Consider the following 24643-nt stretch of genomic DNA (forward strand, 5'->3'; position numbering starts at 1 on the left):
GGGTCCCCAATCCCAGGGCCAAGGACCGGTACAAGTGCAAGGCCTGTTAGGAACTGGGCTGTACAGTAGGAGGTGAGTGGTGGGGGAGTGAGTAAAGCTTCATCTGCCGCTCCCCATCGCTCCCCATTGTTCGCATTGCCGCCTGCACCATGCCCCTCAACCCACAGTCTGTGGAAAAACTGATCCCTGGTGCCAAAAAGGTTGGGGACCGCTGATTTCAAGGCTGTAGTAAGGCCCTTAAAGAAAATAAAAACAAAATGGTTCTTTATGTCTCTAAAAGGCACCCATATGTTTAAGAAAAGGCCTTCATTATATATCCCTACAATAACAATTATGCTGTGATTTATGCAGGAATAATTACTAGTTTTTCTTTTCTTTCCGGAAGAAATTACAAGAATCTCTTAACAAGTGGCTGTCTTTGGAAATCACTGTCTGTCTTTTTTAACCTAATACATATATTGATTTTCTTTTATTATTTTAAGGACCACAGGAGTTCTTTGGATAGAGAGAGTCTCTGAGTGATAAAATTTTGAGTAATTTCTGTTTTAGTTTTTATTTATATGTTATTTTCCAAATTTTGTGTAATCAACATTATTTTACTCATTAATGAGAGAAAAAACCTTTAAGTTGCAAGATCTTTAGGGAATAGACTTATTTGGTATGCTTCACTTTAAATAAATGATACAAACAGCTATTCTTTCTGTAATATGTATTAATCAACTTTAGTACATCATTTCCCTACTCAAAACCTTTGTCTAGAATTTAAAATATTGGTCCCTTAGCATAACACACAAAACCTTTCATGACCAACTCCCATTCTTTTCCTACTTCCTGGCCTTCCTCTCATATGCTAGCCAGATGGAACAAGATGAAATCTCTAGACGTGCTACCTTTTTCTCAGTCCCGTGGTGCTTCTGAAAGTGTTCTTCCCTCTACCTGGAACATCCTTCCTCTCCACGTGACCACGTGAAAATTTTCTATTTTTTTTCTTTAGAATGTTTCTCAAAAGTTTCCACCCTTAAATGGGCACAGAAATACATTGCTGGTGGGTGAAATGATACATCTTTTAAGGAGAGCAATTTAGCCCTATATATCAAAATTACAAATATACACACCCTTCAACCTAGCAATTCCACTCCTAGGAACTGAACCTATAGATATTCTCACACTTTTGTGAAATGACATAAAAAAGATTATTTGCAGCACCATTGTTTGTAACAGCAAAATACTGGGAACAACTCTACATACACATATATTGGGAGTTGGTTAAACATATTACAAAAATAGTGAAATACTATGTGGCTATCAAATAAATAAGGAATCCTTGATGTACTGACATAGCAGAATCTCTAACACATATTGTTACATGAGAAAAGCAAAGGAAAATAATGGGACACCAGAAGTTCTGTAAAAAGGGAGGGGACGAATACAGACAAATTTGCTTGTATTTGCATAAAATATTTCTGGAAGGATACTTCTGAATAATAAGAACTTCACTGGGACAACATGAACAACTTCACTGGATACCATTTTATACTTACTGAAATTTTAAACCATGTGAATGTGCTACTTATTCAAAAGGTAAAACTGGGGCTTCCCTGGTGGCGCAGTGGTTGAGAGTCTGCCTGCCGGTGCAGGAGACACGGGTTCGTGCCCCGGTCTGGGAAGATCCCACATGCCGCGGAGCGGCTGAGCCCGTGAGCCATGCCCACTGAGCCTGCGTGTCCGGAGCCTGTGCTCCGCAACGGGAGGGGCCACAGCAGTGAGGGGCCCACGTACCACAAAAAAAAAAAAAAAAGGTAAAACTGCAAAAGTTTAAAAATCAAAATGCTAAAAAACGTGTTCACATCTTTTGATAGTATCTCTGTTTCCCATACTCTCCTCCATCATCTCCTTCATTCATTCATTAGAATATTGGACTGCAGATATTTTGTGCCAGGTGCTGTGGTAGGTAGAGAGGGGAAATAAAAACAACCTGCAAGGACACTGAACCTCAAGGTACAACTCAGAAAAGCAGGTAGAATATCTCATTTCAGTGAGTGCCCAGGGTGGGGGATGTGACAGGCACACAAAAGGAGAGGCAGGGATCTAACCCATCTCTAACAGTGCTCACATCACTGCTTCATAATAACTGTTTATATGGCTGTCTCCCAAACTAGATTGTTATCTCTTGGAAGGTACCTTAAAGGTTAACACAGTGCATTGCACATAGGAGTTATGCATGTTAAATGAGCCACTGAATAAGCCATAACAGAAATAAGCGATGCATTATTTTTTAACAGTTAAGAACTAATATTTAAGTACTCAGCTAGACTCTAACCTAATTCTACAATCAATTTTATAAGAATTTAGTATAAAAGTCTGAGGATAAAAAGATTTTAAAAATAACTTTCCCTATCTTATGTGTACAGATATTTAAGAATGTCACAGTTGTCACAAACATATTATCCACTGCAGACCATGATTATACTTATGCAGTGCTTCATTTTTTCCCCTCCAATACTATCAATTAAATATGTACAGAGAGCATACAATGCACCAGGTACAATGCTGGGCTGCAGATACAATGGTAAAAAAAAAAAAAAGACATAGCCCTGTTCTCATGGAGGTTACGTGTTAATGAGAGACTAATCAAATAATCGCACAAGTTTCACAAGTATTTTTCTATATACTCAAGAAGAAGACAAAAACTGACAGGCATGGTCAAAGTTCTCCTAGGTGGCCATAAGGAAAGGAAAAGTTACCTTCATGTCTTATAAAATATAAGTTAAATGTTATTTTAGGGAATTATGGAGAGAATTCAGTGTCCTTGAGCTTGAATGGAAAAAATATCTTTATTTTCCTGAACCTCTGAAATTTATCAGCTTTTTTTTTTTTTTTTTTTTTGTGGTACGCGGGCCTCTCACTGTTGTGGCCTCTCCCGCTGCGGAGCACAGGCTCCGGACACGCAGGCTCAGCAGCCATGGCTCACGGGCCCAGCCGCTCCGCGGCATGCGGGATCTTCCCGGACCGGGGCATGAACCCCTGTCCCCTGCATCGGCAGGCAGACTCTCAACCACTGCGTCACCACTATCAGCTCTTTTACATCATGAATGTAGGCAACAATCCACTGCAGTATTTGTGATTCTGTCATCAATAGACCTTACAGATATTTTCATTCACATTGCAGTAATTGCATATATCTCAAAATACTATCTATATTTATGACTTTTTTTAGAATTATAGTAGTTATTCTACTTGCTACCATATCTTGTCATTTAATGTGTTAATAAAAAAAAGCACATACTACTGTATCATAAATCGGATTTTGGGGGGTAGGGAGTGGGCAAAATGGGTGAAGGTGGTCCAAAGACATAAACTTCCAGTTATAAAATAAATAAGTCCTGGGAATAAAATAAATCCTGGGGTTGAAACATTAACTTTAGATAATAATACTCTATTGTATATTTGAAAGTTGTTAAAAGAGTAGATCTTAAAAGTTCTCATCACAAAGAAATAAACTATGTGCAGTTAACTAGACTTATTTTGATCATTTTGCAATATATACATATGTAGAGCTATTACGTTGTACACCTGAAACCAATATAATGTTATATCTCAATGTTCGAAAATCTTATTCTTCTCTATTTTGATACCTATATTTCAATATAACTGGTTTCCTTTAATTTAGTGTATTTTATGCATTTAAAAAGTTTTCTGATAAGGGGTCCATAGACTTAACCAAACTGCAAAAGGAGACAGTGACCACAAAACTGCTAAGAATCCCTGAGCTATAAAGGTTGGAATAACAATGCCAACAATTCCATGGTTGGCACACAAGGAATCTCACTGGAGAAAAGAGATTTCTGTTTTTAATCATGTTTGGGAGGGACAGGAAAGAAGAGTACTGATACACTTCAAAGTTCCAAGAAAAATGAAAAAGGGTAATAGAGTGTTTGCTAAGCTTGGATTTCAATCAGGTTTTACTGTATTTTCAATGCGTATATGTCATTTTCTGATGACAAATCTGTGGATATACAGCTTTGGTGAATATAAACTATGTATGCTGTTGAGAAACACAGTGTTTATATATTTTAGATAGCTAACCTAACCATGACGATCACATAAAAAGTCAATTATTATACGTGTGGTGGATGATTGTTCAGCAAATATTTGTTTTCCTCTCTTCCAACCTCTAAGATGGGGTATACTTTCCTGACCCACTATGTTGGAAGTGGCCTTTTGACTTGCTTTGGCCAATGGAACATGGACAAAAATCAAAGTGTGCTAGCTCTAAGCCTAGGCCTTTAAGAGCCATCAAATGTTCCTAATGACCGGGCTTCCCTGGTGGCGCAGTGGTTGAGAGTCCGCCTGCCGATGCAGGGGATGAGGGTTCGTGCCCCGGTCCGGGAAGATCCCACATGCCGCGGAGCGGTTGGGCCCGTGGGCCATGGTCGCTGGGCCTACGCGTCAGGAGCCTGTGCTCCGCAGCGGGAGAGGCCACAACAGTGAGAGGCCCGCGTACCGCAAAAAAAAAAAAAAAAAAAAAAAATGTTCCTAATGACCACTCTAGGAACTTCTAAACTCTGTCATGGAAAGAGCACACTCCAGATAGCCTGCTGATCTCAGAAGAGTGAGAGGTGTGGAACAACAGATCTAACCAAACCTGGGTCCTGAGCCGAGTAAGCTCAGCCATGCCCAAGTATGCCCAGCCATGTTCTGCCCAACGTTGCCACCCAAAGACTCATAAGGCAAAAGATACATGCCTATTATTATCTGCCACCACCAAGATTTATGGCCGTTTGCTATGCAGCAATATCTGACTAAGAATATATGATAAATAATACTCTTTAAAAACCTCGACTGACTAACTAATGCTCTCTGTTCTATCAAAGAAGTCTGATACTCTGGACGTGTTGAACTCCTGTGGCTACTAGGCTGTTCCCACAACTGAATTTATGCTTAAAAAAGAGTTAACTGATTCCCAAACATGTTTATGATCATAATAAAATGAATGTGAAAAGAAACTGAGCTGCTATTTCTATAAAAACTAAGTTGAGCTATTTGGAAAGGCAACAAAGATGACTGGTTAAATACAAAAGTCACTGTCACATTAAATGGTGGCAATGCCACCATCGAAGAGGTAAAAATAGTTATAAAAAACTGTAAAGTTTGCTTTAGATTGCTTTATGAGTTTATTAATTTATTGCCCCTCTTCAGGAAACTGAAATGACAAAGCATTATGTATTTCAGAACTCCTATTCAAAGGCATCAAAGGCCCTATAACAAAATTGATAATATGTATTTATGTTTTAAATTAAAATAAATGTTTATGTGAGTTAGTATGTACTATTTTGAATGCTTCACCTAAACTAACATTTTCTGTTAACCAACCAACTACAGGCCTGGCTGTGTCAGATAAGAGGGTTTCCTCAATATTTCAGCCCGTTAGAAATTCTATTGTGGGCATTACAATAATCAGAGCAACGGTGTTATTTTTGCTTGTTTTGTTGCAAATCCCGTTCATAAGCCAGCCTGTAGTCCTTGCATTGAATTTGAATGCTACAATTTGATTTCATATTGAGCTTGAGCACTGTGGTGAGTTGTTGTTTTCTTTTTCCTGAAAAGATCTTTGCCTCATGTTTATTTTTTTCTTTGGTTTTGAAAAACTCTTTCTTGATTTTGACAACTGGATCATTTCATTTTTTCCAGATGAATAATCACAGGGCAGCGTAAATAAGAATTAAAACTAGCATATGCATGAATCTACTGATGGATTTCCGTGAACATTTTGCTTTGGGTTCTAGCAGTGTCCTAAAAAAAAATTTTTTTTAAACATCTTTATTGGAGAATAATTGCTTTACAATGGTGTGTTAGTTTCTGTGGTGAGTTTTTGATGTAATACTGGCTTCTCTGATAACTTAATCATCATTTAAAATTTCTGTTACCAAGTCTAAAATCTGATTCATTAGACATGAATACAGGTCATGATATAAGGAATAAAACCTCAATTCCTTCTTCTGACTTACAAAGCCCTACGTCATAACCTGACCCCCAACTCCTCCCCCAGCCTCATTTCTTACCACTGTCTACCCCTGGCACATGGTGCTCTAACCACACTGATCCTACTGTTTTGCTAGTATATCAAGCTCTGTACCACTTTGGGGCCTTTCTCTCAGAGATTTCCTCTGCCTGAGCTACTCTTTTTTCCTTATTTTCCCTTGGATGTCATTCAGATCTCAAATGACACCAGTGAGGTACTCACTGATTACCCAACATAAAGCCTCCAATTAAAGACTTTAATTACATCACTCCATTTTAAGTCTCTGCATAACACTTATCACTGGCTGATAAGTGATATCATTAGCTAATATTCATGTCTTACCTCTCCTCCAAATAGTATAAGATTCACAATTGACACAGGTCTTTCTTCCTCACACCTAGATTCCCAGGACCAAAAATACAGCATAGCACATAGGAGCAGATCAATGAATATTTTGGATTAATTACTAAACCGAATGCAAATATGGGTGCTAAAACAAACAAAAAACTAGAATAAGGGGCTTCCCTGGTGGCGCAGTGGTTGAGAGTCCGCCTGCCGATGCAGGGGACACGGGTTCGTGACCCGGTCTGGGAAGATCCCACATGCCACGGAGCGGCTGGGCACGTGAGCCATGGCCGCTGAGCCTGCGCGTCCGGAGCCTGTGCTCCGCAACGGGAGAGGCCACAACAGTGAGAGGCCCAAGTAACGGAAAAAAAAAAAAAAAAAAAACTAGAATAAGATTTTTCAGTCACTGTAGACAAGCTATGATTTTGTAAAACAAAAATTTTACATATTATATGTTTCATGTCAACTGCTCCTATAACACCTTCTGAAAAAAATATTTTGAATTGACTCACAAATCAACCCCACTCCCAGAATCAAGTATAGAAAGATTATTTCTCAACATCTGAAACAAGATTAAATGCAGAAGAGTTCTATTTATCATAGAAGCTGGTTTAATAATTTCATATTTAATAGCAAAACAACCTAAATGATATTTAGATAGTGAATTTATAAAGTCTTGCTAAATGTTAATCTTTTATTTCATGATTTTGTAAAGGAAGAATCAGTTTGGAATTATATCAACTTATATACATATACCTCTTACTATGTGCTGGGTATTCATAAGTGCTTTAAGGTATTAACTGACTTAATCCTGTAAGGCGCTTCTAATATGCTTCCAATTTCACAGATGAGAAAAATGAAACTCAGAGAGGTCAAGTAACCTGCCCAAAGTAAATGAGCTAGCTGGAGGTGAGGTGGGATTTGACCCAGATAGTTTGGCTCCAGGGCTCCACTCTATACTATGTCACCTCCCTTAACACTCAGATTTTTCCCTGAAGAATCTACAGTTGTGATTCAGGGGTAGCAACTGAACTCTGCAAATGACAGAACTATAAATCTGAATGCTGTATGGCAGCCATATTCAGCCATGGGATTGAAGAAGCAGAGAACTTGGGGAAAGAGATAAAGTAGATGCAAAGAGAGAAGTTAATTAGATGGCATGAGATATGGAGAATGTTTGCCAGCATCAGTCTAGTACCAGCTCTGCTGAACTCCTGCCCTTGTGTTTAAAGGAACACAACCTGGTGCCCACATGATAAATTCCCTTCCTTGTTTACAAGAGCTCAAGATTTTATTACTTGCAACCATAAGAACCGTAACTCATATCAAAACTAATAAACCACATGAGGGATGATTTGGCTTCCTGTGCTAAACTGAAGTTGATGAAATACTACCAAAATATGTTCACTTCAATAATAATGAGAATGTAAAATATTCAAATAATAACAGTTTTTAAAAATATGGATGAGTCAATTGGTGTTATAATGCTTTATTTTAATCAATATTTTTGTATATACAGTGAAGATTTAGAAATAACTACTGATTTCATTGTTTTCTCTGTCTCTGGCACAAGGAATTGCTCTGAATTTTTTTTTTTAATTTGGCATGCTAGATGAAATCTATGTGCCAAACCAATAAGAAGGAAGTAATTTCAGAAAGCTTACCCTCATCTCCCAGTTATACAACAGAGAAACTGGAGCTCCCTGAAGAGGTCCCTTCCTTTACCGCACAGTGCTGCTATTTTGGTATCTGTCCATTAAGAACATATATCCAGTGCTAATAGAGTATAAACATGTGTTAGTCTGGGTAAACAGTTTTTGTTAATGGACAAACCACTGAACAACCAAGTCTCTTACAGTGATGCTGTGACCTAGAATTTCAAGATGTGGAACATAATAAAGCCAAAATGGGCCATCTTTTCTCCATTACATGCTTGATATCCAACTTTCCCATTCAAGCTGACACAACAACAGTCTTGCCAATTTCATAAGGTGGAAAGCTTACAGTAATTTTCAACTTGTCTCAATCATTTACTCTTCTTGTATAGATCAGCTGCTTGCTTCTTCCTAAGGAATACTACTGTACCTATCCACTGCAAGAACTAAACATCATGTGTGGATTAATTTCTTTATTCACACTGCTACTGTCAAAGTGTCAAGCAGTCCAGACTCCTGTCAACTCAATTTTTAAAGGGCATTACAGCAGGTAATGCCCTTTAAAAATTTTTTTCCGCACGCGATGCGGCCCCCATCAGTCCACTACTGCCTATTACTGCAATAATTGATATATCTACTCAGCAGATGGTTCGGCCCATATAAATCCCTCTTATTAGTTCCACATTGCTTTCTCACCATCCTGAGGCTCAAACCTAAGATCCTCTACACCCCCAACCCAACGTCGCCAACCCCAGGGCTGTGGACCGGTACCGGTCCGCAGCCTGTTAGGAACCGGGCCACACAGCAGGAGGTGAGCGGCGGGCGAAGAGGGAAGCTTCACCTGCGGCTCCCCATCGCTCGCGCACCGCCTGCACCACTGAACCGCCACCCAGCCCCCAACCCCTTCCCTGTGGAAAAACTGTCTTCCCTGAAACCGGTCCCTGGGGCCAAAAAGGTTGGGGACCACTGCTCTACACCATCTTCACGGCAAAAGGCTTCAAGTTTCCTGTAGGACTGATATCCTGATAGTGATTCCCTAATCAAACAAAGCAATTAGCCAGGGTTACCCAACTAGTCCATTTTGTCCATCCCACCCCCTGCCTTCTCCCACATCCCTGTGATACCTCATCTACTCACCCACTCTTTCCTTTAGGCCTTCTCCAAACAGTGACAAGGGAAGACAGTAAGTAAGAGCTTTCACTGTGCTAAATACAAGCGCTCTCATTTTAATCCTTGAAGTAATCTCGTGATGTAATGCTACTATATCCCTCATTTTTCAGATGAGGAAACTGAATCTTAGAGAAATGAAGTAATTTACCAGTAAGTAACAGATGTAAAATTTGAACTGAGGACTGAAACTTTAAAGCCTCTGAAATAGTTAACTTCTTCGCCTCTGCACAATCTGTTCGCCCTGCTCAGAAAGGTCCTACTACTTTCTACTCACTGGCAACACCTGATCAGCCTTCACAGCCTCACTCAATTGCTTCCACCCCCTTTGGAATTCTGCCTCCACACTGTTCAATCAGTGGTAACTATTCTCCACTTCGTTCTACCCTAAAGGAGTAAATATCAGCCCCATAAATACTGATTTTGCTTCTCTTTTATTTTATCGTGAGGTCTTTGGGGCAAGGGGTATTGTATTTATACCCAGCATGTGCAATAACCCAAAAATGTTTGTAATATTACGTACTGGCCTCTACTAACATACATTGGAAAGCAGTATTCCCTTCATAACCACTTTATAGATTAAAAAGCTGAAATAATTCAGTAGAAAATAAATTAACATGAAATACTCAAGCTCGACAGAGTATGCATTGGTTATTAGGCTTTTCACTGTTTAAACATTAAATTGAATATTCTGAATTTAAATACATACTCAAAGCTTTCTTTTGGAATGCATAATAACTGTAACAGGTGTGATCTTTTCCCTTTATTTATACTAGTCAGATATAAAAATAATTAGAAGTGGTGGAGGTGGTAGAGAGGAATGCTGGCCATTCCACTAGGAGACAGAAGGTCCTGACAGGAAAACTTCAGAGACTCCCTCCTTCACTTATTATTCCTTGTGTGAGCACTTGTGCTAAGGGAAGGATTGTGGGGAGGGGTACAGTTTTGTCTCACAATGCAAGAGTTAACAACCAAAGCCTGTGAATGACCAAAGAAAAAATAATCTGTTGGATTTAAGGAAAGGCAAGAATGCTGCGTCCAATGAGGCAGCTTTATCAATGCTCGAGTCATTTTGATTAAACTGGATTTTCACCTTACATACCAACTTATTCATGTTGTAATTTAGAAGTTGTTAAGTTCTGCTAGTGGTGACTCTAGGCCTTTGTTTAGTTTATCTTAGCAAATACAGCACTGATCCACGTAATCTTATGTTGTGTGTGTGGATGATAAGAGAAATTATGCTTGACTTTCTTATCCTTTTCCTTATCTGTCATTTATGAAAAGGACCTCTGTAAAGGGATCTGTGATTTTCCTGAAATATCATTCATTTTTAAAGGATCAATAGGATATAGCCATATTTTTCAAAGTGTGAATCAAGACATTTCTGAAATTAATGGTTGCTCACAACTAGCCTTTAAACAATTAAATATAACAGAGCAGAAGAAAAAACTTGAATACATCACCTGGTTTAGTCAAATTTTCTTTTAGTCTTGTGTGTACAGTGTCTTATATTTTTCACTATATGTCTCCATCAAAAATATCAGAAAGGGCTTCCCTAGTGGCGCAGTGGTTAAGAATCTGCCTGCCAATGCAGGGGACATGGGTTTGTGCCCTGGCCTGGGAAGTTCCCACATGTCGCGGAGCGACTAAGCCTGTGTGCCACAACTACTGAGCCTGCGCTCTAGAGCTCACCTGCCACAACTACTGAGCCTGCATGCCACAACTACTGAAGCCCAAGCGCCTAGAGCCCGTGCTCCACAACAAGAGAAACCACTGCAATGAGAAGCCCGCACACCTGAACGAACAGTAGCCCCTGCTCACCGCAACCTGAGGAAGCCTGCACGCAGCAACAAAGACCCAATGCAGCCAAAAATAAAAAAAAAAATAAATTTATAAAAAAAAAGTCAGAAAGCCACAGAGCTACTTATGAACATGAAAAGATTCAGTGTCCACACCAAAAACACTGTACTTACTGGTATTCTACCATTTAAGGAATCAAGATAACTCTTATTATGAAACAAAGTCCAATTACAGAAAGATATTTAATTAATTCTGTACTAAGAAAGTTTCTAAATACCCTTGCAATAGTCAACCTAAACCCAGGGGATTTTATATGTTAGCAAGAATATAATCTGCTTCACAGTGCAGTAATAAATCATATTGAGAAGCAATATGATTTTATTTTATACTATAGAAAATCTGAGTATTTATCTCTTTCATACAATTTAAAAGGTTCATCTCAAAGCAAAAAATTCAATATGGAATCAAAAGCAAATGATAAATATTTTATCTTACCACAATTTTAGTAGAACTTTCCCAGATAAACTAAAACCAAATACCACCTCCAAAAGATGTTACCAGTAAATAAACTATTTAAAATTTCAAATCTGATAAAGAAAACTCAGTATCTCCAGAAAGTTCTGCAATTAAATTTAACACCCGAACGTCTATACTATTTAAAAGTTTGGTGTACAGAGCAGTATTTTGTGTCTTTATCACACCTCTGAGACTCCATATTAGGGACCAAATTTCATATCAAATAAACTCCAGGGCTAAATCCCCTTTGGGGGAGCTAGAATTGCATCAAGGCGTAACATATATCAATATGTAGAATATGGAAGAATGTTCCCTGGTACGCATATTAATACTCATTCATTCATTCATTCATTTTTTCTCTTCCTGTCTCCTGTAGATGTGTGAGCACACAACCTGCACACCCCACAACGTCTTTTATTTATCGAGCACATGACGCTCTCCATGACCCGGTCACTGCCTACCTCTTCAACCTCCTCTGTCCTCTACACTGTGTCACTTTACATCTCCCTGTTTTTGTTTCTTCTCCCCTCTGGCCTGGAAAATTCCTATAAGGTTTTGAAGACTCAGCTCAGACCCCTTAAGAAGATCTTGATAGGACCATCAGAAAAAAGTGAAATAGAATTCTGAATTCTTTCATTAAGTTTTCATGATGGAATATTGCAAAATTAATGGCTAAAATGAAGCTTAAAGATTATCCACAACTGTGAACTAACCTATCCTGACTTGGTATATACAGTAATATTTATGGTTAACTAAGAATTGGCAATAATCTCCATATAATATATATAATTATAAAAATAGAAATTATACTAAATAGGAAAAGAATGCAATAGGCTGGATATTTCTTTATTAATGAACACTTACAGAAGTATATTATGGTTTTGTATTTGTTTTGTTTTTGTTTTTTTTTTGTCCAGCTGATTCTTTTAAACTGCAGCTATACAACATCTACAAAAGGAGAGAGTATAATGAATCCCTGTGTACTCACCTTCTGTTTCAACAATTATCAACACATATTCATTTAGTTCACCCACATCACCAACCCCTCTACTGGATCATTTTGAATCTTTGCAGACATTAACTATCCCTACCTATCTTAATCATCATCATTAACTATATCCATAAATCTCTCTAAATCATCATTTTAAACATAATCAAAATATTACTGCATACACAAAAATTGAATAATTCTCCTAATATCACTAAATACCTAATTAGTGGTCAAATTTTCCCTATTATCTTATAAATTTTTTTATGGTGTGTTCAAATCAGCATTGAAACAATGTCAGTACACTGCATCAGGCTGATATAACCCTTAAGTCTTTTTAAATCAACCTATGAGTTCCCCCTCACCCTTTTTTTTACCATTACAATATATTTTTGGAAGAAATTGCCATATTATGTTTAAGGTTCCCATGTCTTAAAATAGAGAATTAGGATTTCATACTAGTAAGATAATCATTACCATATACTTGTTCATTCTGTTGCTTGTGATGAGTACTACTGAATATAATGAATAAGAGGTTACTACAATAATAGTTAGGAAAGTTTGTTAAAAGGTATGGATCAATGGCCATTATAAGGATGACATCTACAGAGAAGAAATAACAAACACTCGCAAGGACTTTGTTTTTCTATTATGCCAGGACATACAATCTAAGACTCTTGGAGAATGGTTAAAAAAAAAATTTACAAATCCCAACTAAGATTATACTCATAATAGTCCTTAGTAATAATGTAAAGACTCTGAAAGTTATTTGATTTTTAGATAGTTCAATTCTTAATGTCTATGTTATGGCCCACTGGTAAAAATGCTCCACACCAGAAAGACTGAATTATACGTGTGTATATGTGGTCTTCCCCAAATAATCATACACATACATACAAGGCAAACATGTGGGACAAATTTATGTTCGGCACTATAAAACTCCTCTCAACCTCACTACATAAGAAAGCATTAACCTAAGTGTTACTCCTAGGACACTTTTAAATGTACTGTTAAGGTATAACACTGTTTAGTTATGTAAATAAATCCTTGAAAACCTGTAGACCTTTTTGTAGCTGCAACAATGCCAACAGCAATACTTCTATTTTAATTCCCAGGAAGTTATGCCTCAATTGCTACAGGAGTATAACTATCATATTAGAAAAGAAAAAAGAGCCCCAGAGTAGTGTGCAAGGCCCCACCTACCATAGACCTGGGCTTGCTGATGGCCACCAGACTAGTGAGGAAGTCTTCATCGTGCAGCTGGCTGAAAACATGGGCGTCATAGGCTACCATAATGGAGATTTCTTCCATCATCTTGCCAGCTGGCCTTTCCACAGCAGCAGCTGCTGCCCCAGCTACAGACCAGACTATCCAAGGGAAAATCCTATTGCAGCTCAGTGCCAATGCACACACCCACCTGAGTTTGAGGGGGTGAAGTGTCAAAATTCCAGAAGGAGAAAAAAAAAGCAGCTGCTATCATAGGCTTGTCTAGCAATTCATCCCCAGTAGAAAACTGAGAGAGGTCTCTTATCTATGGAGGAAGTATACACTATAAACACCTTCTGCATTCTTAACAGAGCAGCTGGGAAAATTCAGTTTTTGGAAATCTTCTTTAGACTTCAAAAAGAGAAATAAAAGTCTCCTGTGTGGAAATATCCAATAGCAAAAATGCAAAAACAAAAACCAAAAAACACAAAACTTGATTTATTGTTATGTTCTTGATAATTAGAATCTTTTTTAGTTTATCTTCTTACTTCTGTATTATATCAAGATTCTTCTTCTTGGAGGAGAAGTGGATTTTCTTACTGCTTATTTTTTCACATTCATAGAAAATAGATGGCAGCCTTTAGATGTTCAGAATTTATAGAATTCTTGGTGCAGTTAAAAATTATCTCCTGAAGTACGAAAAAAAAATAAAAGGGTTCTTTTTTCCCTCTGAGTATTTCTGTTAAGAAGAAAAGTACCAAAATATAAAAATGAAACAGGGACTGCAATATCAGTGAATAACCATTTCCTCTTCTCCCACTTAAAAAAACATGACTATTTTAAACAGAATTCTTGATATTGAGAGCTTAGTTTTTTGTTATTCTGAAAGCAACACAAGGTTCTCATTTCTAAACTGATTATTTTTCTCTCATAGATAGTTGTTCTCTTGGTCCCTATTTTTAAGCTTAGAGGTTTCTTTTAATTACCCAAATCAGCAGACAGTAATGAACTATTGGTGCCTTAGCCACCAGAAGCGTTTTTTTTAAAGTACAGCTGGAGACCGTAAATGAACCTCAATGTGCCCCGATGAAAAATGTGAAAGCTGCCCATAATTATCATTACAAGGTTGCCTAAATCACCAGGAAATATAATGTATGCTAATTTCCATGGGAAAAGTATTAAGCAAATAAAAAAGGGGGGGAGGACAGATAAAGCTCCTCCAAAAGTTGTCTTTCCAGTATTTCTAATTAAGCTATTATCTTCTCTGCTTTTTATAGATTATGACACTGCAGTACCAAGAGAAATATTATTTATTAGAATTAGAAATCAGTTTGGCAATGTTGGTCTACAATCAAATACAGATACTGTTTGGAACTCTTAGTCCTAATTACCAATAGCAGTATTACATTGTCTAAGTCTGCTGTTCAGAAAACAAAACTTGGAATGAAATTTATAGTGTCTATTTTTCCTTGTTTTTCTAAAATATTTCCACCTAGATGAACATGATTACTTAAATAGTACCTGGTTCCATTTAAATGTGATTAGAAGAGTTTTGCAATACTATAGCATTCTAGATTACAAACGCGCGCGCACACACACACACATACACGGAAGGGGGAAAACACCTTATTGCTAGGAAACAGAAGCAAGACTAATAGGCTTATTTAAACAGAAAATGCAATACTTTAAATAAATCCTCAAGATTAAAACAGCTTCAAACTGAGTTTGACCCTTGTTGGAGCTGGTAAAGCATTTTCACTTCATTTTTCCCTACAATGCAGCTCTGCCTTTTAAGCATTATTTTCCTTAAAAATTCTTCCAGCACATTCATCTTAACGCTGACTAACCAGGTAAAAATTAAATGGTCGTCAGGAGACAAGGTATTATAAAGCGTCAGGCAGTTCATACCTTTTCAATTCCTTTTTATCTTTTCAGAAGTACTTTAAAGGATACTGTGAATCTCTTCGTGCATTCACTAGCACCAGAAGGTTTCCGATTTATCTTGCAGGACCATTTTCTAGCTGTGAAAGCAATTCCTCTGACTTTCATATTTTCCTTTGCTCCAGTGACTCAGTGCTTCCACAATGCTATCTGACTCAGGTGCACTGACAAAGACACCTGTTGTGGAAGGTAAAGAAACTACTTCCCATAATGCCTTATTCCCTGCTGGCAACCACCCAGGGGCAAACAAGAATTATAACCGCATTTGAGCAGTTGCCTATGCACCCTGGGAGAGCACTTTCGGTGTAACAATAGGTAATCATCTTGGTTAAGAACACCTGTAACCAAGAAAAAAAAAAAGGCCAGGGAAAACAATAATAGTTTTAGGTGCTGTGTGTTAAACTCATAAAATTTCTAAGGCATCAGGGATATAAGAGTGCAAAACACTTTTAGAAACATAAAGGCTGTAAAGACAGTTTTAAAATTACAATAACAAAAGCTAACAATTTCAAATAATTAAGTCCTTTGAGAATTCCACACAGGTTCTTAGGTAAACAATTAGGTACCTTTAAAATGCTTCTGATTTATTACCTTCAAAAGACTCTTCTAATTAGCCACAGTGCCTTAGAATTATTAACAACATTTCACGCCTAAATCCAAGAGGTCCTCTCTCATAGCCACAGTACATATGTTTTCTAGAGCAAGGACTCCTCTAAGTTTGATGGGCATCCTTCATTTTCTGTCACCCTTAAATGTTTCTCCATACTTCAGAGTCTGGGAAGCAAAAATTCAAATGTTCCTTTTGTCATACAGTTAAATGTATATTTGTGGTCCCCACAAAAAGCATACTTTTTGCAAACCAATGATCTATCTAAAAAATTGTCTTTGTGTTCTCTTTTCCTAAAGATATTTTCTCCAGTGTCAGAAATAACAGCTATCGTACCCTCCCAAACTTCAGGAGTCATTGTACACAGCCGTGTTTACATATAGTACTTCACTCCCTTGCAAGACATCTTTCTTACTCTTTTGCCTTTTCCCCGGTGAACTGAGACCCACTGATCTCCCCGGATGGTTTCCACCTGAGCTTCTGCCCTCCTCGACTTCACACTGTGCAGCTCCACTAAAAAAAGGCGTGGGGGTGGGGAATTACCTGAGATCAAGGAGTGAAGTGCCGACAACACCAGTTGCTGCTAAAATTTACCAGGAGAGGATTGGGTATCAAACAGGCAGCAGAAAACAAGGCACTCGTGGTAACCAACAGAGGGGCTCCAGTTCCAGCAGGAACCATCTAGCTGTCTGTCCCAGGGCAAGTCATTTAACCTCCGGAGGTTTCAGTTTCCTCATGGTCATGTAAATTGAGAGGGATGGAATATATCGCAGGTTTTCACGTGTGCTCAGTTTGCTCAGAAAGAGTCAAAAGCAGTGTGTCCTATTTCCCTCCACTAAATAGGCTTATTGGGGGATTTGAAGGTGAAAATACCTTTTTAATCTCTATCAGAATAAAAAACAAAGGGGAACAGTAATCCCAGATGTTAAGAAAGTGCCCCCAGGGTTGCTATAATGTGTCCCAACAAATGCAGTCTGCTTTGTACCCTAATTTGGATTTTCTAACGTCAACTCTTCTGCTTTTAAAATAGGATTTGGTGACAGTTGCTACACTTTTTATTAGCTACTCTTTACAGTCTTTCTAGTCAGAAGCCAAACTGCCTACAAATTAATTTTCACAAGCCTCTCTAGATTTCATTAAGATAAGAAGAACAAATTAACAAATATCTCCAAATATTTTTAAATGCTGTTTTAAAATTTTTACACAGATTTTACTCTGTTAGCTGATTTGTTCCAACAGCCATTCTTCTAGGATTATTACTATTTAACAAAAACATACCTGGGTCATACTAAATGAGCATGAGTCTAATAAACCATTCCTGGCCTTCAGAGAACATCTATTCTCAAGTATCAAATTTAGAAAGAGCCAAAACAAAAATCAAGAGAAGCCTGAAGAAGATGTGAACTTTTTTCAATTTCTGTGTTCTCCCCAAATGCAGCAAAGCAATGTAGTTTAATTATGGGAGTAGTATTCTTTTTATCCACCATCAAAGTAGCAAATACATTAAAAAATGATCACACATCATTAAAAAATTATCTCACCTCACAAGACTGGCTGTAAGGACCCTTTTCCCCATGCCTCAGGTTCTACTTGTTGAACATTCTCATCACAACAGCCATAAAATCAGGATAAGACAAAAAGGAAGACAAAACCACTAGGACAGAAATATGGCCTAGAGGGCAGAAAGGTCTTCTATGTCCCCCACATGTACCGGCAAAGCCCTGTAGAGACTGTTCTTCGTTCCCCAGTGGTCTTTGTCTAATCATTCAGGAACATCTTTATAGATTCAATTAATATATAATAGATTCAGTTCAATATAAATATTCATGAGGTATACCTGACTCAATTTTAACGGACTGTCACAAAATGTTCATGGTATTGACATAAAGAACTCTAAGAAAGACAAAATTCTACAATTACTTTCTTAATCACAGGAAAACAATATTCCAAGTAGGTTTCTCTTTACACTTAGGAGTGTACATTACAGAACCCAAGTGCTCTAAGTGGCGGAACAAAAGATAAAATGAGAGAGAAACCACTGAAGTATCAACAGAAGAAAGCTTTTCAGAATACTTTGGATTTCAGAATAGTCCAGTAACATGCTGAGTTTTTACAAAGGAAAAAGAACATGAAGTAAAAGATAAATAAGTGAAATCTTAGTTCTCTTTAAAATCATGCAAAGGTAAATAAAGAAAACCATTATTCTCGCGTCAAATTCCAACCATTCAGCTCATTATCTTTGCTATCTTTGCTAGTAATTGCTAGGCAAATTCAAAACCTCAGAAAACACATATTCTTTAAAAAAAAAAAAAAATCCCCAGAGTTAAACTAAGAAAACAAAAACCAGTGGGACATAAATACTTGCTTAACAGTTACACTGGGTATCTTACTTCCTCATTTGCATCTCACTACAAAGAATGAGGGTGAGGTACATTCCAGACTATGAAAGAGTAGCTGCAACTCTTTAACAAGTCAGCTTTCTACCTCTTTTGTAACTCTGAAATCCACAGCCAACTATTAAAAACAAGACAATAGGTCCAACATGGAGTCACTTATGCTAAGCCCCATGTCACCAAAGACTTTGTTAGTTTCCACTCTCCCAGAAATGAAATCTTAAGCCAGGAGTCACCTCATCAGCACTAGTTAGGTAATCTGCCTGATAGACCCCTGCTATCCCCCTAAAGGAAAGTAATCTTGTGATAACCAACCCACTTTTTTGCTTCATGTAACTTTCTTGTTCCTGCTCCCTTCTGCCTATAAAAGCTTTTCATTTTGTACGGCTCCTTGGAGCTCCTTTCTATCTGCTAGATTGGCTGCCGCCCTTTTGTGAATTGTTGAATAAAGCCAATGAGATCTTTAAAATTTACTCAGTTGAATTTTGTTTTTTAACACAACGCATTCACTTAAATTTTACCTAACCAAAAATAAGCATTGCAAGTGCTCCTAAGCATTCCCTGATATTTGCTATCACCCCAAGCGAGGATGGTTTCAAACACATCTAAGAATATGAGTAATGCTTCAGCTTGTTTCATTTTGAGCAGAATATACAACTGAATTGTAATTGCAAATAACTTTACCTTAATTTCTAAAGCATTTGAATAACTTTTTAAAGTTTTACTGACCACTAAATCAAACCATTCCACATGGAATATGTTTCAAATTCCTTTTGCACAAGGTCAGAAGGTAGGTTTAGAGAACAACAAAGTGTTAACTCGTTTTCATTCAAGTGTTCATTTGTCTCAAGTTCTTCCTGTAGGGCTGGTGATCCAACCTGGATAACTCTTCCAAATGGGCCCTCAGATCCCTGTAGTATGTCATATACAGAAGCTTGCAGTGGTGGACTTGGCTAAAATCCTGCAGTTAAAACTGGAAGAATTTAATGGTATGTGAATTATATCAATTAAAATTAAAACAGCAGCATTTACTAAATGCATGCAATATGCATGAGGAGGGCTTATAAATGTGTAATATAGTAACATATAATCTAGTTATAATAATGACTAATATATACTAAAAATTCTTCTATAATAATAATGCAGCTAGTATTTAGTAAGTACTCACTATGTCCTAGACATAGAATCTCATTTAATCTTTGCATAAGTCAATGAGCTAGGTACTATAAATATCCTTGCTTTATAGACGAAGTAACTAAAGTGTGGAGAAGTTTAGTGATTTGACTCCATTCTCACAGCTAGAAATGGAACTGACAGGATTCAAAAACAAGCCTGTCTGGCTGCAAAGTGCGTGCCCTTCATGACTAAAGGAAGATAAGCGAAGTAAGCAAACATGTACGGAGACTCAGCCCTGTGCCAGACACCACTGCTTCTCCCACGCTGGGATCTCCTTGACACTCACACACTTAAGGTTACACAATACAATACACCATGTCTGTCAAGTCATATTAGGATTGTAATAGAATTAAGTCCTTCTGCAGACAGGAAAGTCTTCATGGAAAAAATGGATTGGATTTTCATAAGCAAAGTGAAGTAAGTTTTTTAGAGAGAAAATAAAATTAGCCTGGCCAGAGTGGTGAATTTACGTTAGGTAGAGTAGGAGGTACAGTTTCAAAGGCAGATTTGAATCAGCCTGTGGTAGGTTTCCAATCTCAGGTCAACAAATTTGGAATATAAGGTATGTAGGCCAAGGGCAGTCCTTGAAGACTACAGGGTTTCTGCCTTTCTAGCCTCCATTTTTTATCATTAGAGAAAGTATAGCATAATGGTTAACACATGGGCTCCAGGGTTCAAAATACCCTGGTTTGATACAATGCTCTGACACATACTAGCTGTTTGACCATGAACAAGTTCCATAAGCTGTCTCACCCTTGGTCTTCTCATCCATAAATGAGAAAATGATAACAGTGCTGATATTATGAGGAATAAGGTAATGCACATAAAAGCCCTTAGTAAGGTGCCAGGCTCTATAAAGTATTTGATTAGTGATAGTTGCTGTTATTATCAACATTAATAAAAATGATGGAGAGTTCCCTGGTAGTCTAGTGGTTAGGATTCGGGGCTTTCATTGCTCTGGCCTGGGTTCAATCCCTGGTCAGGGAACTAAGATTCTGCAAGCTGTACGGCACAGTGAAAAAAAAAAAAAAAAGAAAGAAAAAAGATGACTGGAGCGGTAAGATCATCTGCCAAAAACTGAGGAGAAGATAGAATATAACCTTTAGAAACGAGGTGGGGTCTCTTCTCAGTACATAAGAACACAGTCAATGCCTCCATTTTCTATTTTCTTGTCCAATTAACAAAAATCCTGAAGGGAGAAATAAAAGGTGTCACACAACTCCAATCCTGTACCAGTTTTCCCTACACAATGAATCTTTCTAGATGTTGCTTTGTTTGAGAGCAATTTGGTAATTTACACAAGTCCTTCTGTCAGTAACAACTGAGGCAGGTCAGAGGAGGTAAAAGGTTGATAATGGGGTGGGAGGGGATCTGTTACAGTCTAGCTTCCCTCTCCAGTTTCCTGACTACAATGCAAACAGAGCCTAATCAATTACCTCTTATTAAATTGAGCAATTGTGACAAGAACAGGGAACAAAGAGAGCATTTGTTGTATAACGATATTCATCAGTTATAACCTGATCAAGAAAACACTGTTACTATGGGCTATCATGTGGAAATACATAATCCTTCTTTATAACTGTATTATAAAAAGATTTTCCAGTGTTCATGTGGATCTTAGAGTCAAAAGAAATATCCTATGCAATAGTTTAGAGTAACAGCTTATCCAGAAGCTTAGAACTGACCAATAAACCTGTAATCTACTTCGGTTCAAAGATATCAACTGAATTTGATTAGGGGTGAAGACGGAAGGAGGGGAAAAAACCCACAAATTTAACAGTTATTGTGCTGAGAGGAGCTTTAACTACATTGTATCTCTTTTAGTTTTTGCAACAATACTGTGAAGCTGGTTTTATTATCCCCATTTTACAGAAGAGGAAACCACTGCCCTAAGTTTATTTGAGATCACACAACTAGTAAATCAGAGACATGATTAAAACAGAAATACGTGATTACAAAAGCTCTGGGGTTTTTTGTTTTTTCTCCACCTACAACAAGTTCTGCATAACATGAATTCAAGAGAGAAGAAAAAAAAATTCAATTTGGAGATCCTGAAATAGAAACTTTAAAATTTCTAAAGCGGGACTCTGTATTTCTCTTCTCTTAGTATTTTGTTTTTCATATTATATCATTATATATTGAAAATATGAACTAAAAACTCATTGCATCTGATAATATTATTTATTAGGCATTTGCAAATACAAAGAAAAAGAAAAGACTGGAGGCAAACTACTGACAAGTGCAATGCACACATTAACAGTCTGTTACAACAGAAAATACCATGTGGACTGAGGCAGCGTTCTTTGAACTGTCAATGGTGGCTTTCATGATGCTAAAAATTGGCTTTTTCTTTGCGTTAAGGGCAATAGTAAATTGCTTAAAATTGGCTAATAGTAAAATAATAAAAAGTATTAACTTTTTAACAGCAGTGGCAATGCCCAAAGCATTCTAATTTTATTCATTTTGATTAAGTTTATTTTTTATGTTCAATCTAAAATTTTTTCCCAAAAAGTGATCATTTCAGGTTTAAGAATTGTTATGTGTCATTACAGAGAACATCTCTCTAATATCATGAGGATCATAAAAATAGCTAAAATCCGTATGCTTTAATTCCTCTTCAAATTAAGCAGGAAGTTAAGAGATAATATTAGTGCCTGCATAGTTGACCAAAGATTTTATTTTCAGTAAGAAATTCTAATATGATAACCGCCTTTAGGCATAAGGACATATGTATTCTGCAAAACATCTTTCTTGTTTTAAATGTCCATTTGAGATCTAAGTAATGCTGCAAATGTTTAGGTGAAAAAGGCCTATTTACTAGTTAACCAGATACATAAAGAATCAAAGGCAAAACAAGCAGCTGTCAATTTCTAGAATTTCTGGCTATGCATTCCTTATTATGTTGTCCTTATTATCCTGTACTAAAATTTTCAATGTGTTCTTAAATATAAATTTTAAATGTTCAAAACTGCTATGAAACTGTTATTTTATATTAAACTTAGCATGCATTTAGGGAGAATTTTAATTATGCAATGTAATATGAGATTATGACTTATAATACTAAAATGACCAACATTTAAATATTATTGAAATAATGGTGAAACAAAAAATTGCTTTAGCTGAGATTATATGTTTCTATACTAGCAAATCTGAATAAATGGTCAGACTGTAAAACCAAATACAAATATGTATTAAATATTAGTGGTTTGTGGAGAATTTAAATTTATGTAAATAGTGTCTTTTGCGTCTCCTAATGGCCAACTAGTTCTTTGTCACTTCACTACTTGTATCTCTCTTTCAAAGAGTGCAAAAATAGGGAAAGAAGGACAATCTCTAATTTGTGACTCTAATTGACAGATGTTATTTCTAATCATCTACGTCAAATAGGCTATGGGAATAAGTTAAAATTAAGAGCTAAAATAAATAAAAGTTTCAGTTTATGAAAATTTCAGTCATCAAATATTCTAGCCATACTTTCAATTTTCTATTCCCATGTATAAGGAGAACTGCCTAAAATAATTACAGGAAAACTGGCTCATAAGCCTGGCTAAATAAACTTAATGTTAAGCAGAGTTCTGGTATTAAACTTTATAAAGGATAAAAGAAATTGCCCATTATCTACCTTGCAAACACAAAATTGAAGCATTAATAAGTGGCTGCTTTTATTAACTATTTTATTTACCATTAACAGTCTTGTGAATTTTTTTTTTCTTTTCCCCTGGAAAAACTGAACAGTAAGCTGGTCTTGAAGCTAACATGTTAATGTTCAAAGAATTTTTTAAACTTCAACCATAACATTATTTTCTTTGTCTTCTCTCCATTCTTCTCCCCATTATCTATTTCCCTTTCTCTGTCTCTCTCTCTCATACATACCTCTCTTAAAAGATTATTTTTTGTCCTAAACTATTTGACTCTTTGGCACATACTGTATTTATATCAGATAGTTCATTATACTAAGTATTCATTTTTACATACATCTTTAAACTTAACTCCAGTTATTCTGCACTGTTCTCTTTATACAAGGGTTGACAATATGAGATGTGAACACAGTATATACGGTTTTACAGATTATAGTTTATTAGTGGGTCCTACATTAGCCAATTATAGGTGAATTACTCTATTATTTATAGCTATTGCAGCTTTCAGTAATTAACTATTATTTTTTAAAAAAACACTATTTTACATTAGGATAATATTTTACTAAATATATTCCATTAAAAAAAAAAAGCACCATCGACATGTGGAGAGGATAATTAACCATTATGCAAGATGATATTCCAGGAGTTATTTCCTGTGAAAGAAAATAAGCTATAAATTTGGCCAAAGCCTGCAAGATAGTGGCCATTTTGTAAAGGAGTTTCATTCCAAGACTAAAGTTCTCCTGAAAGCACATGCAATTTGTTTTTAATGCAGATGGCCTTGGCACTATTAATATAAGTTGCCTGTGCTCTTTTTATTAATATTTTTGTAGAAGTGGTCTTTAACTTTTCAACACCGCAGAATACAAAAGGAGCTCCAGGGCAGTTGAACAGAGCAGAGTGAAGCAAACAGGTCTCAAATTTGGATAACACTAAAGCTCTATATGCCAGAGTGGGAAGACTTAAACTTCTGACAAGCGAACATGCCAAGGCTAAGTGACAGGAGTCTGATAGGAGACTGCAATGAGATAGCACCACTTCCCACCCCTAGCCCTTATCTCAGATGACTCTTCTGAGATACTTCTGGGTCAAAAAACCATTATGGGTAATATCAACCGCTTCAATTGAATCTCTAAGTATTTCCCTCTCTTAAAACCTTAATGTATTTCTTCCTTAAAAAATTAGCCTC

General features: G+C 36.8%; 1 protein-coding gene across 7 annotated transcripts in view; it reads right to left on the reverse strand.

The window, feature by feature from the left end:
- RABGAP1L (RAB GTPase activating protein 1 like) overlaps nucleotides 1–24643 on the reverse strand; it is a gene marked incomplete at its 5' end in the record, with an annotated part of 698468 nt that overhangs the window by 75636 nt on the left and 598189 nt on the right. Inside the window, one exon of one of the 7 annotated variants that reach the window (XM_082834444.1) lies at nucleotides 13697–13961. The exons of 5 other annotated variants lie outside the window; for them this stretch is intronic. In XM_082834444.1, coding sequence (XP_082690570.1) covers nucleotides 13697–13807 — 111 coding nt within the window. Of the gene's footprint in view, nucleotides 1–13696; nucleotides 13962–14059; nucleotides 14439–24643 lie in introns of those variants that run through there. One more of the 7 variants, XM_082834442.1, reaches the window with a different exon arrangement.

The sequence above is a fragment of the Leucopleurus acutus genome (assembly GCF_964270905.1).
Source record: "Leucopleurus acutus genome assembly, chromosome: 2".
NCBI classification, from domain to species: Eukaryota; Metazoa; Chordata; class Mammalia; order Artiodactyla; family Delphinidae; genus Leucopleurus; species Leucopleurus acutus.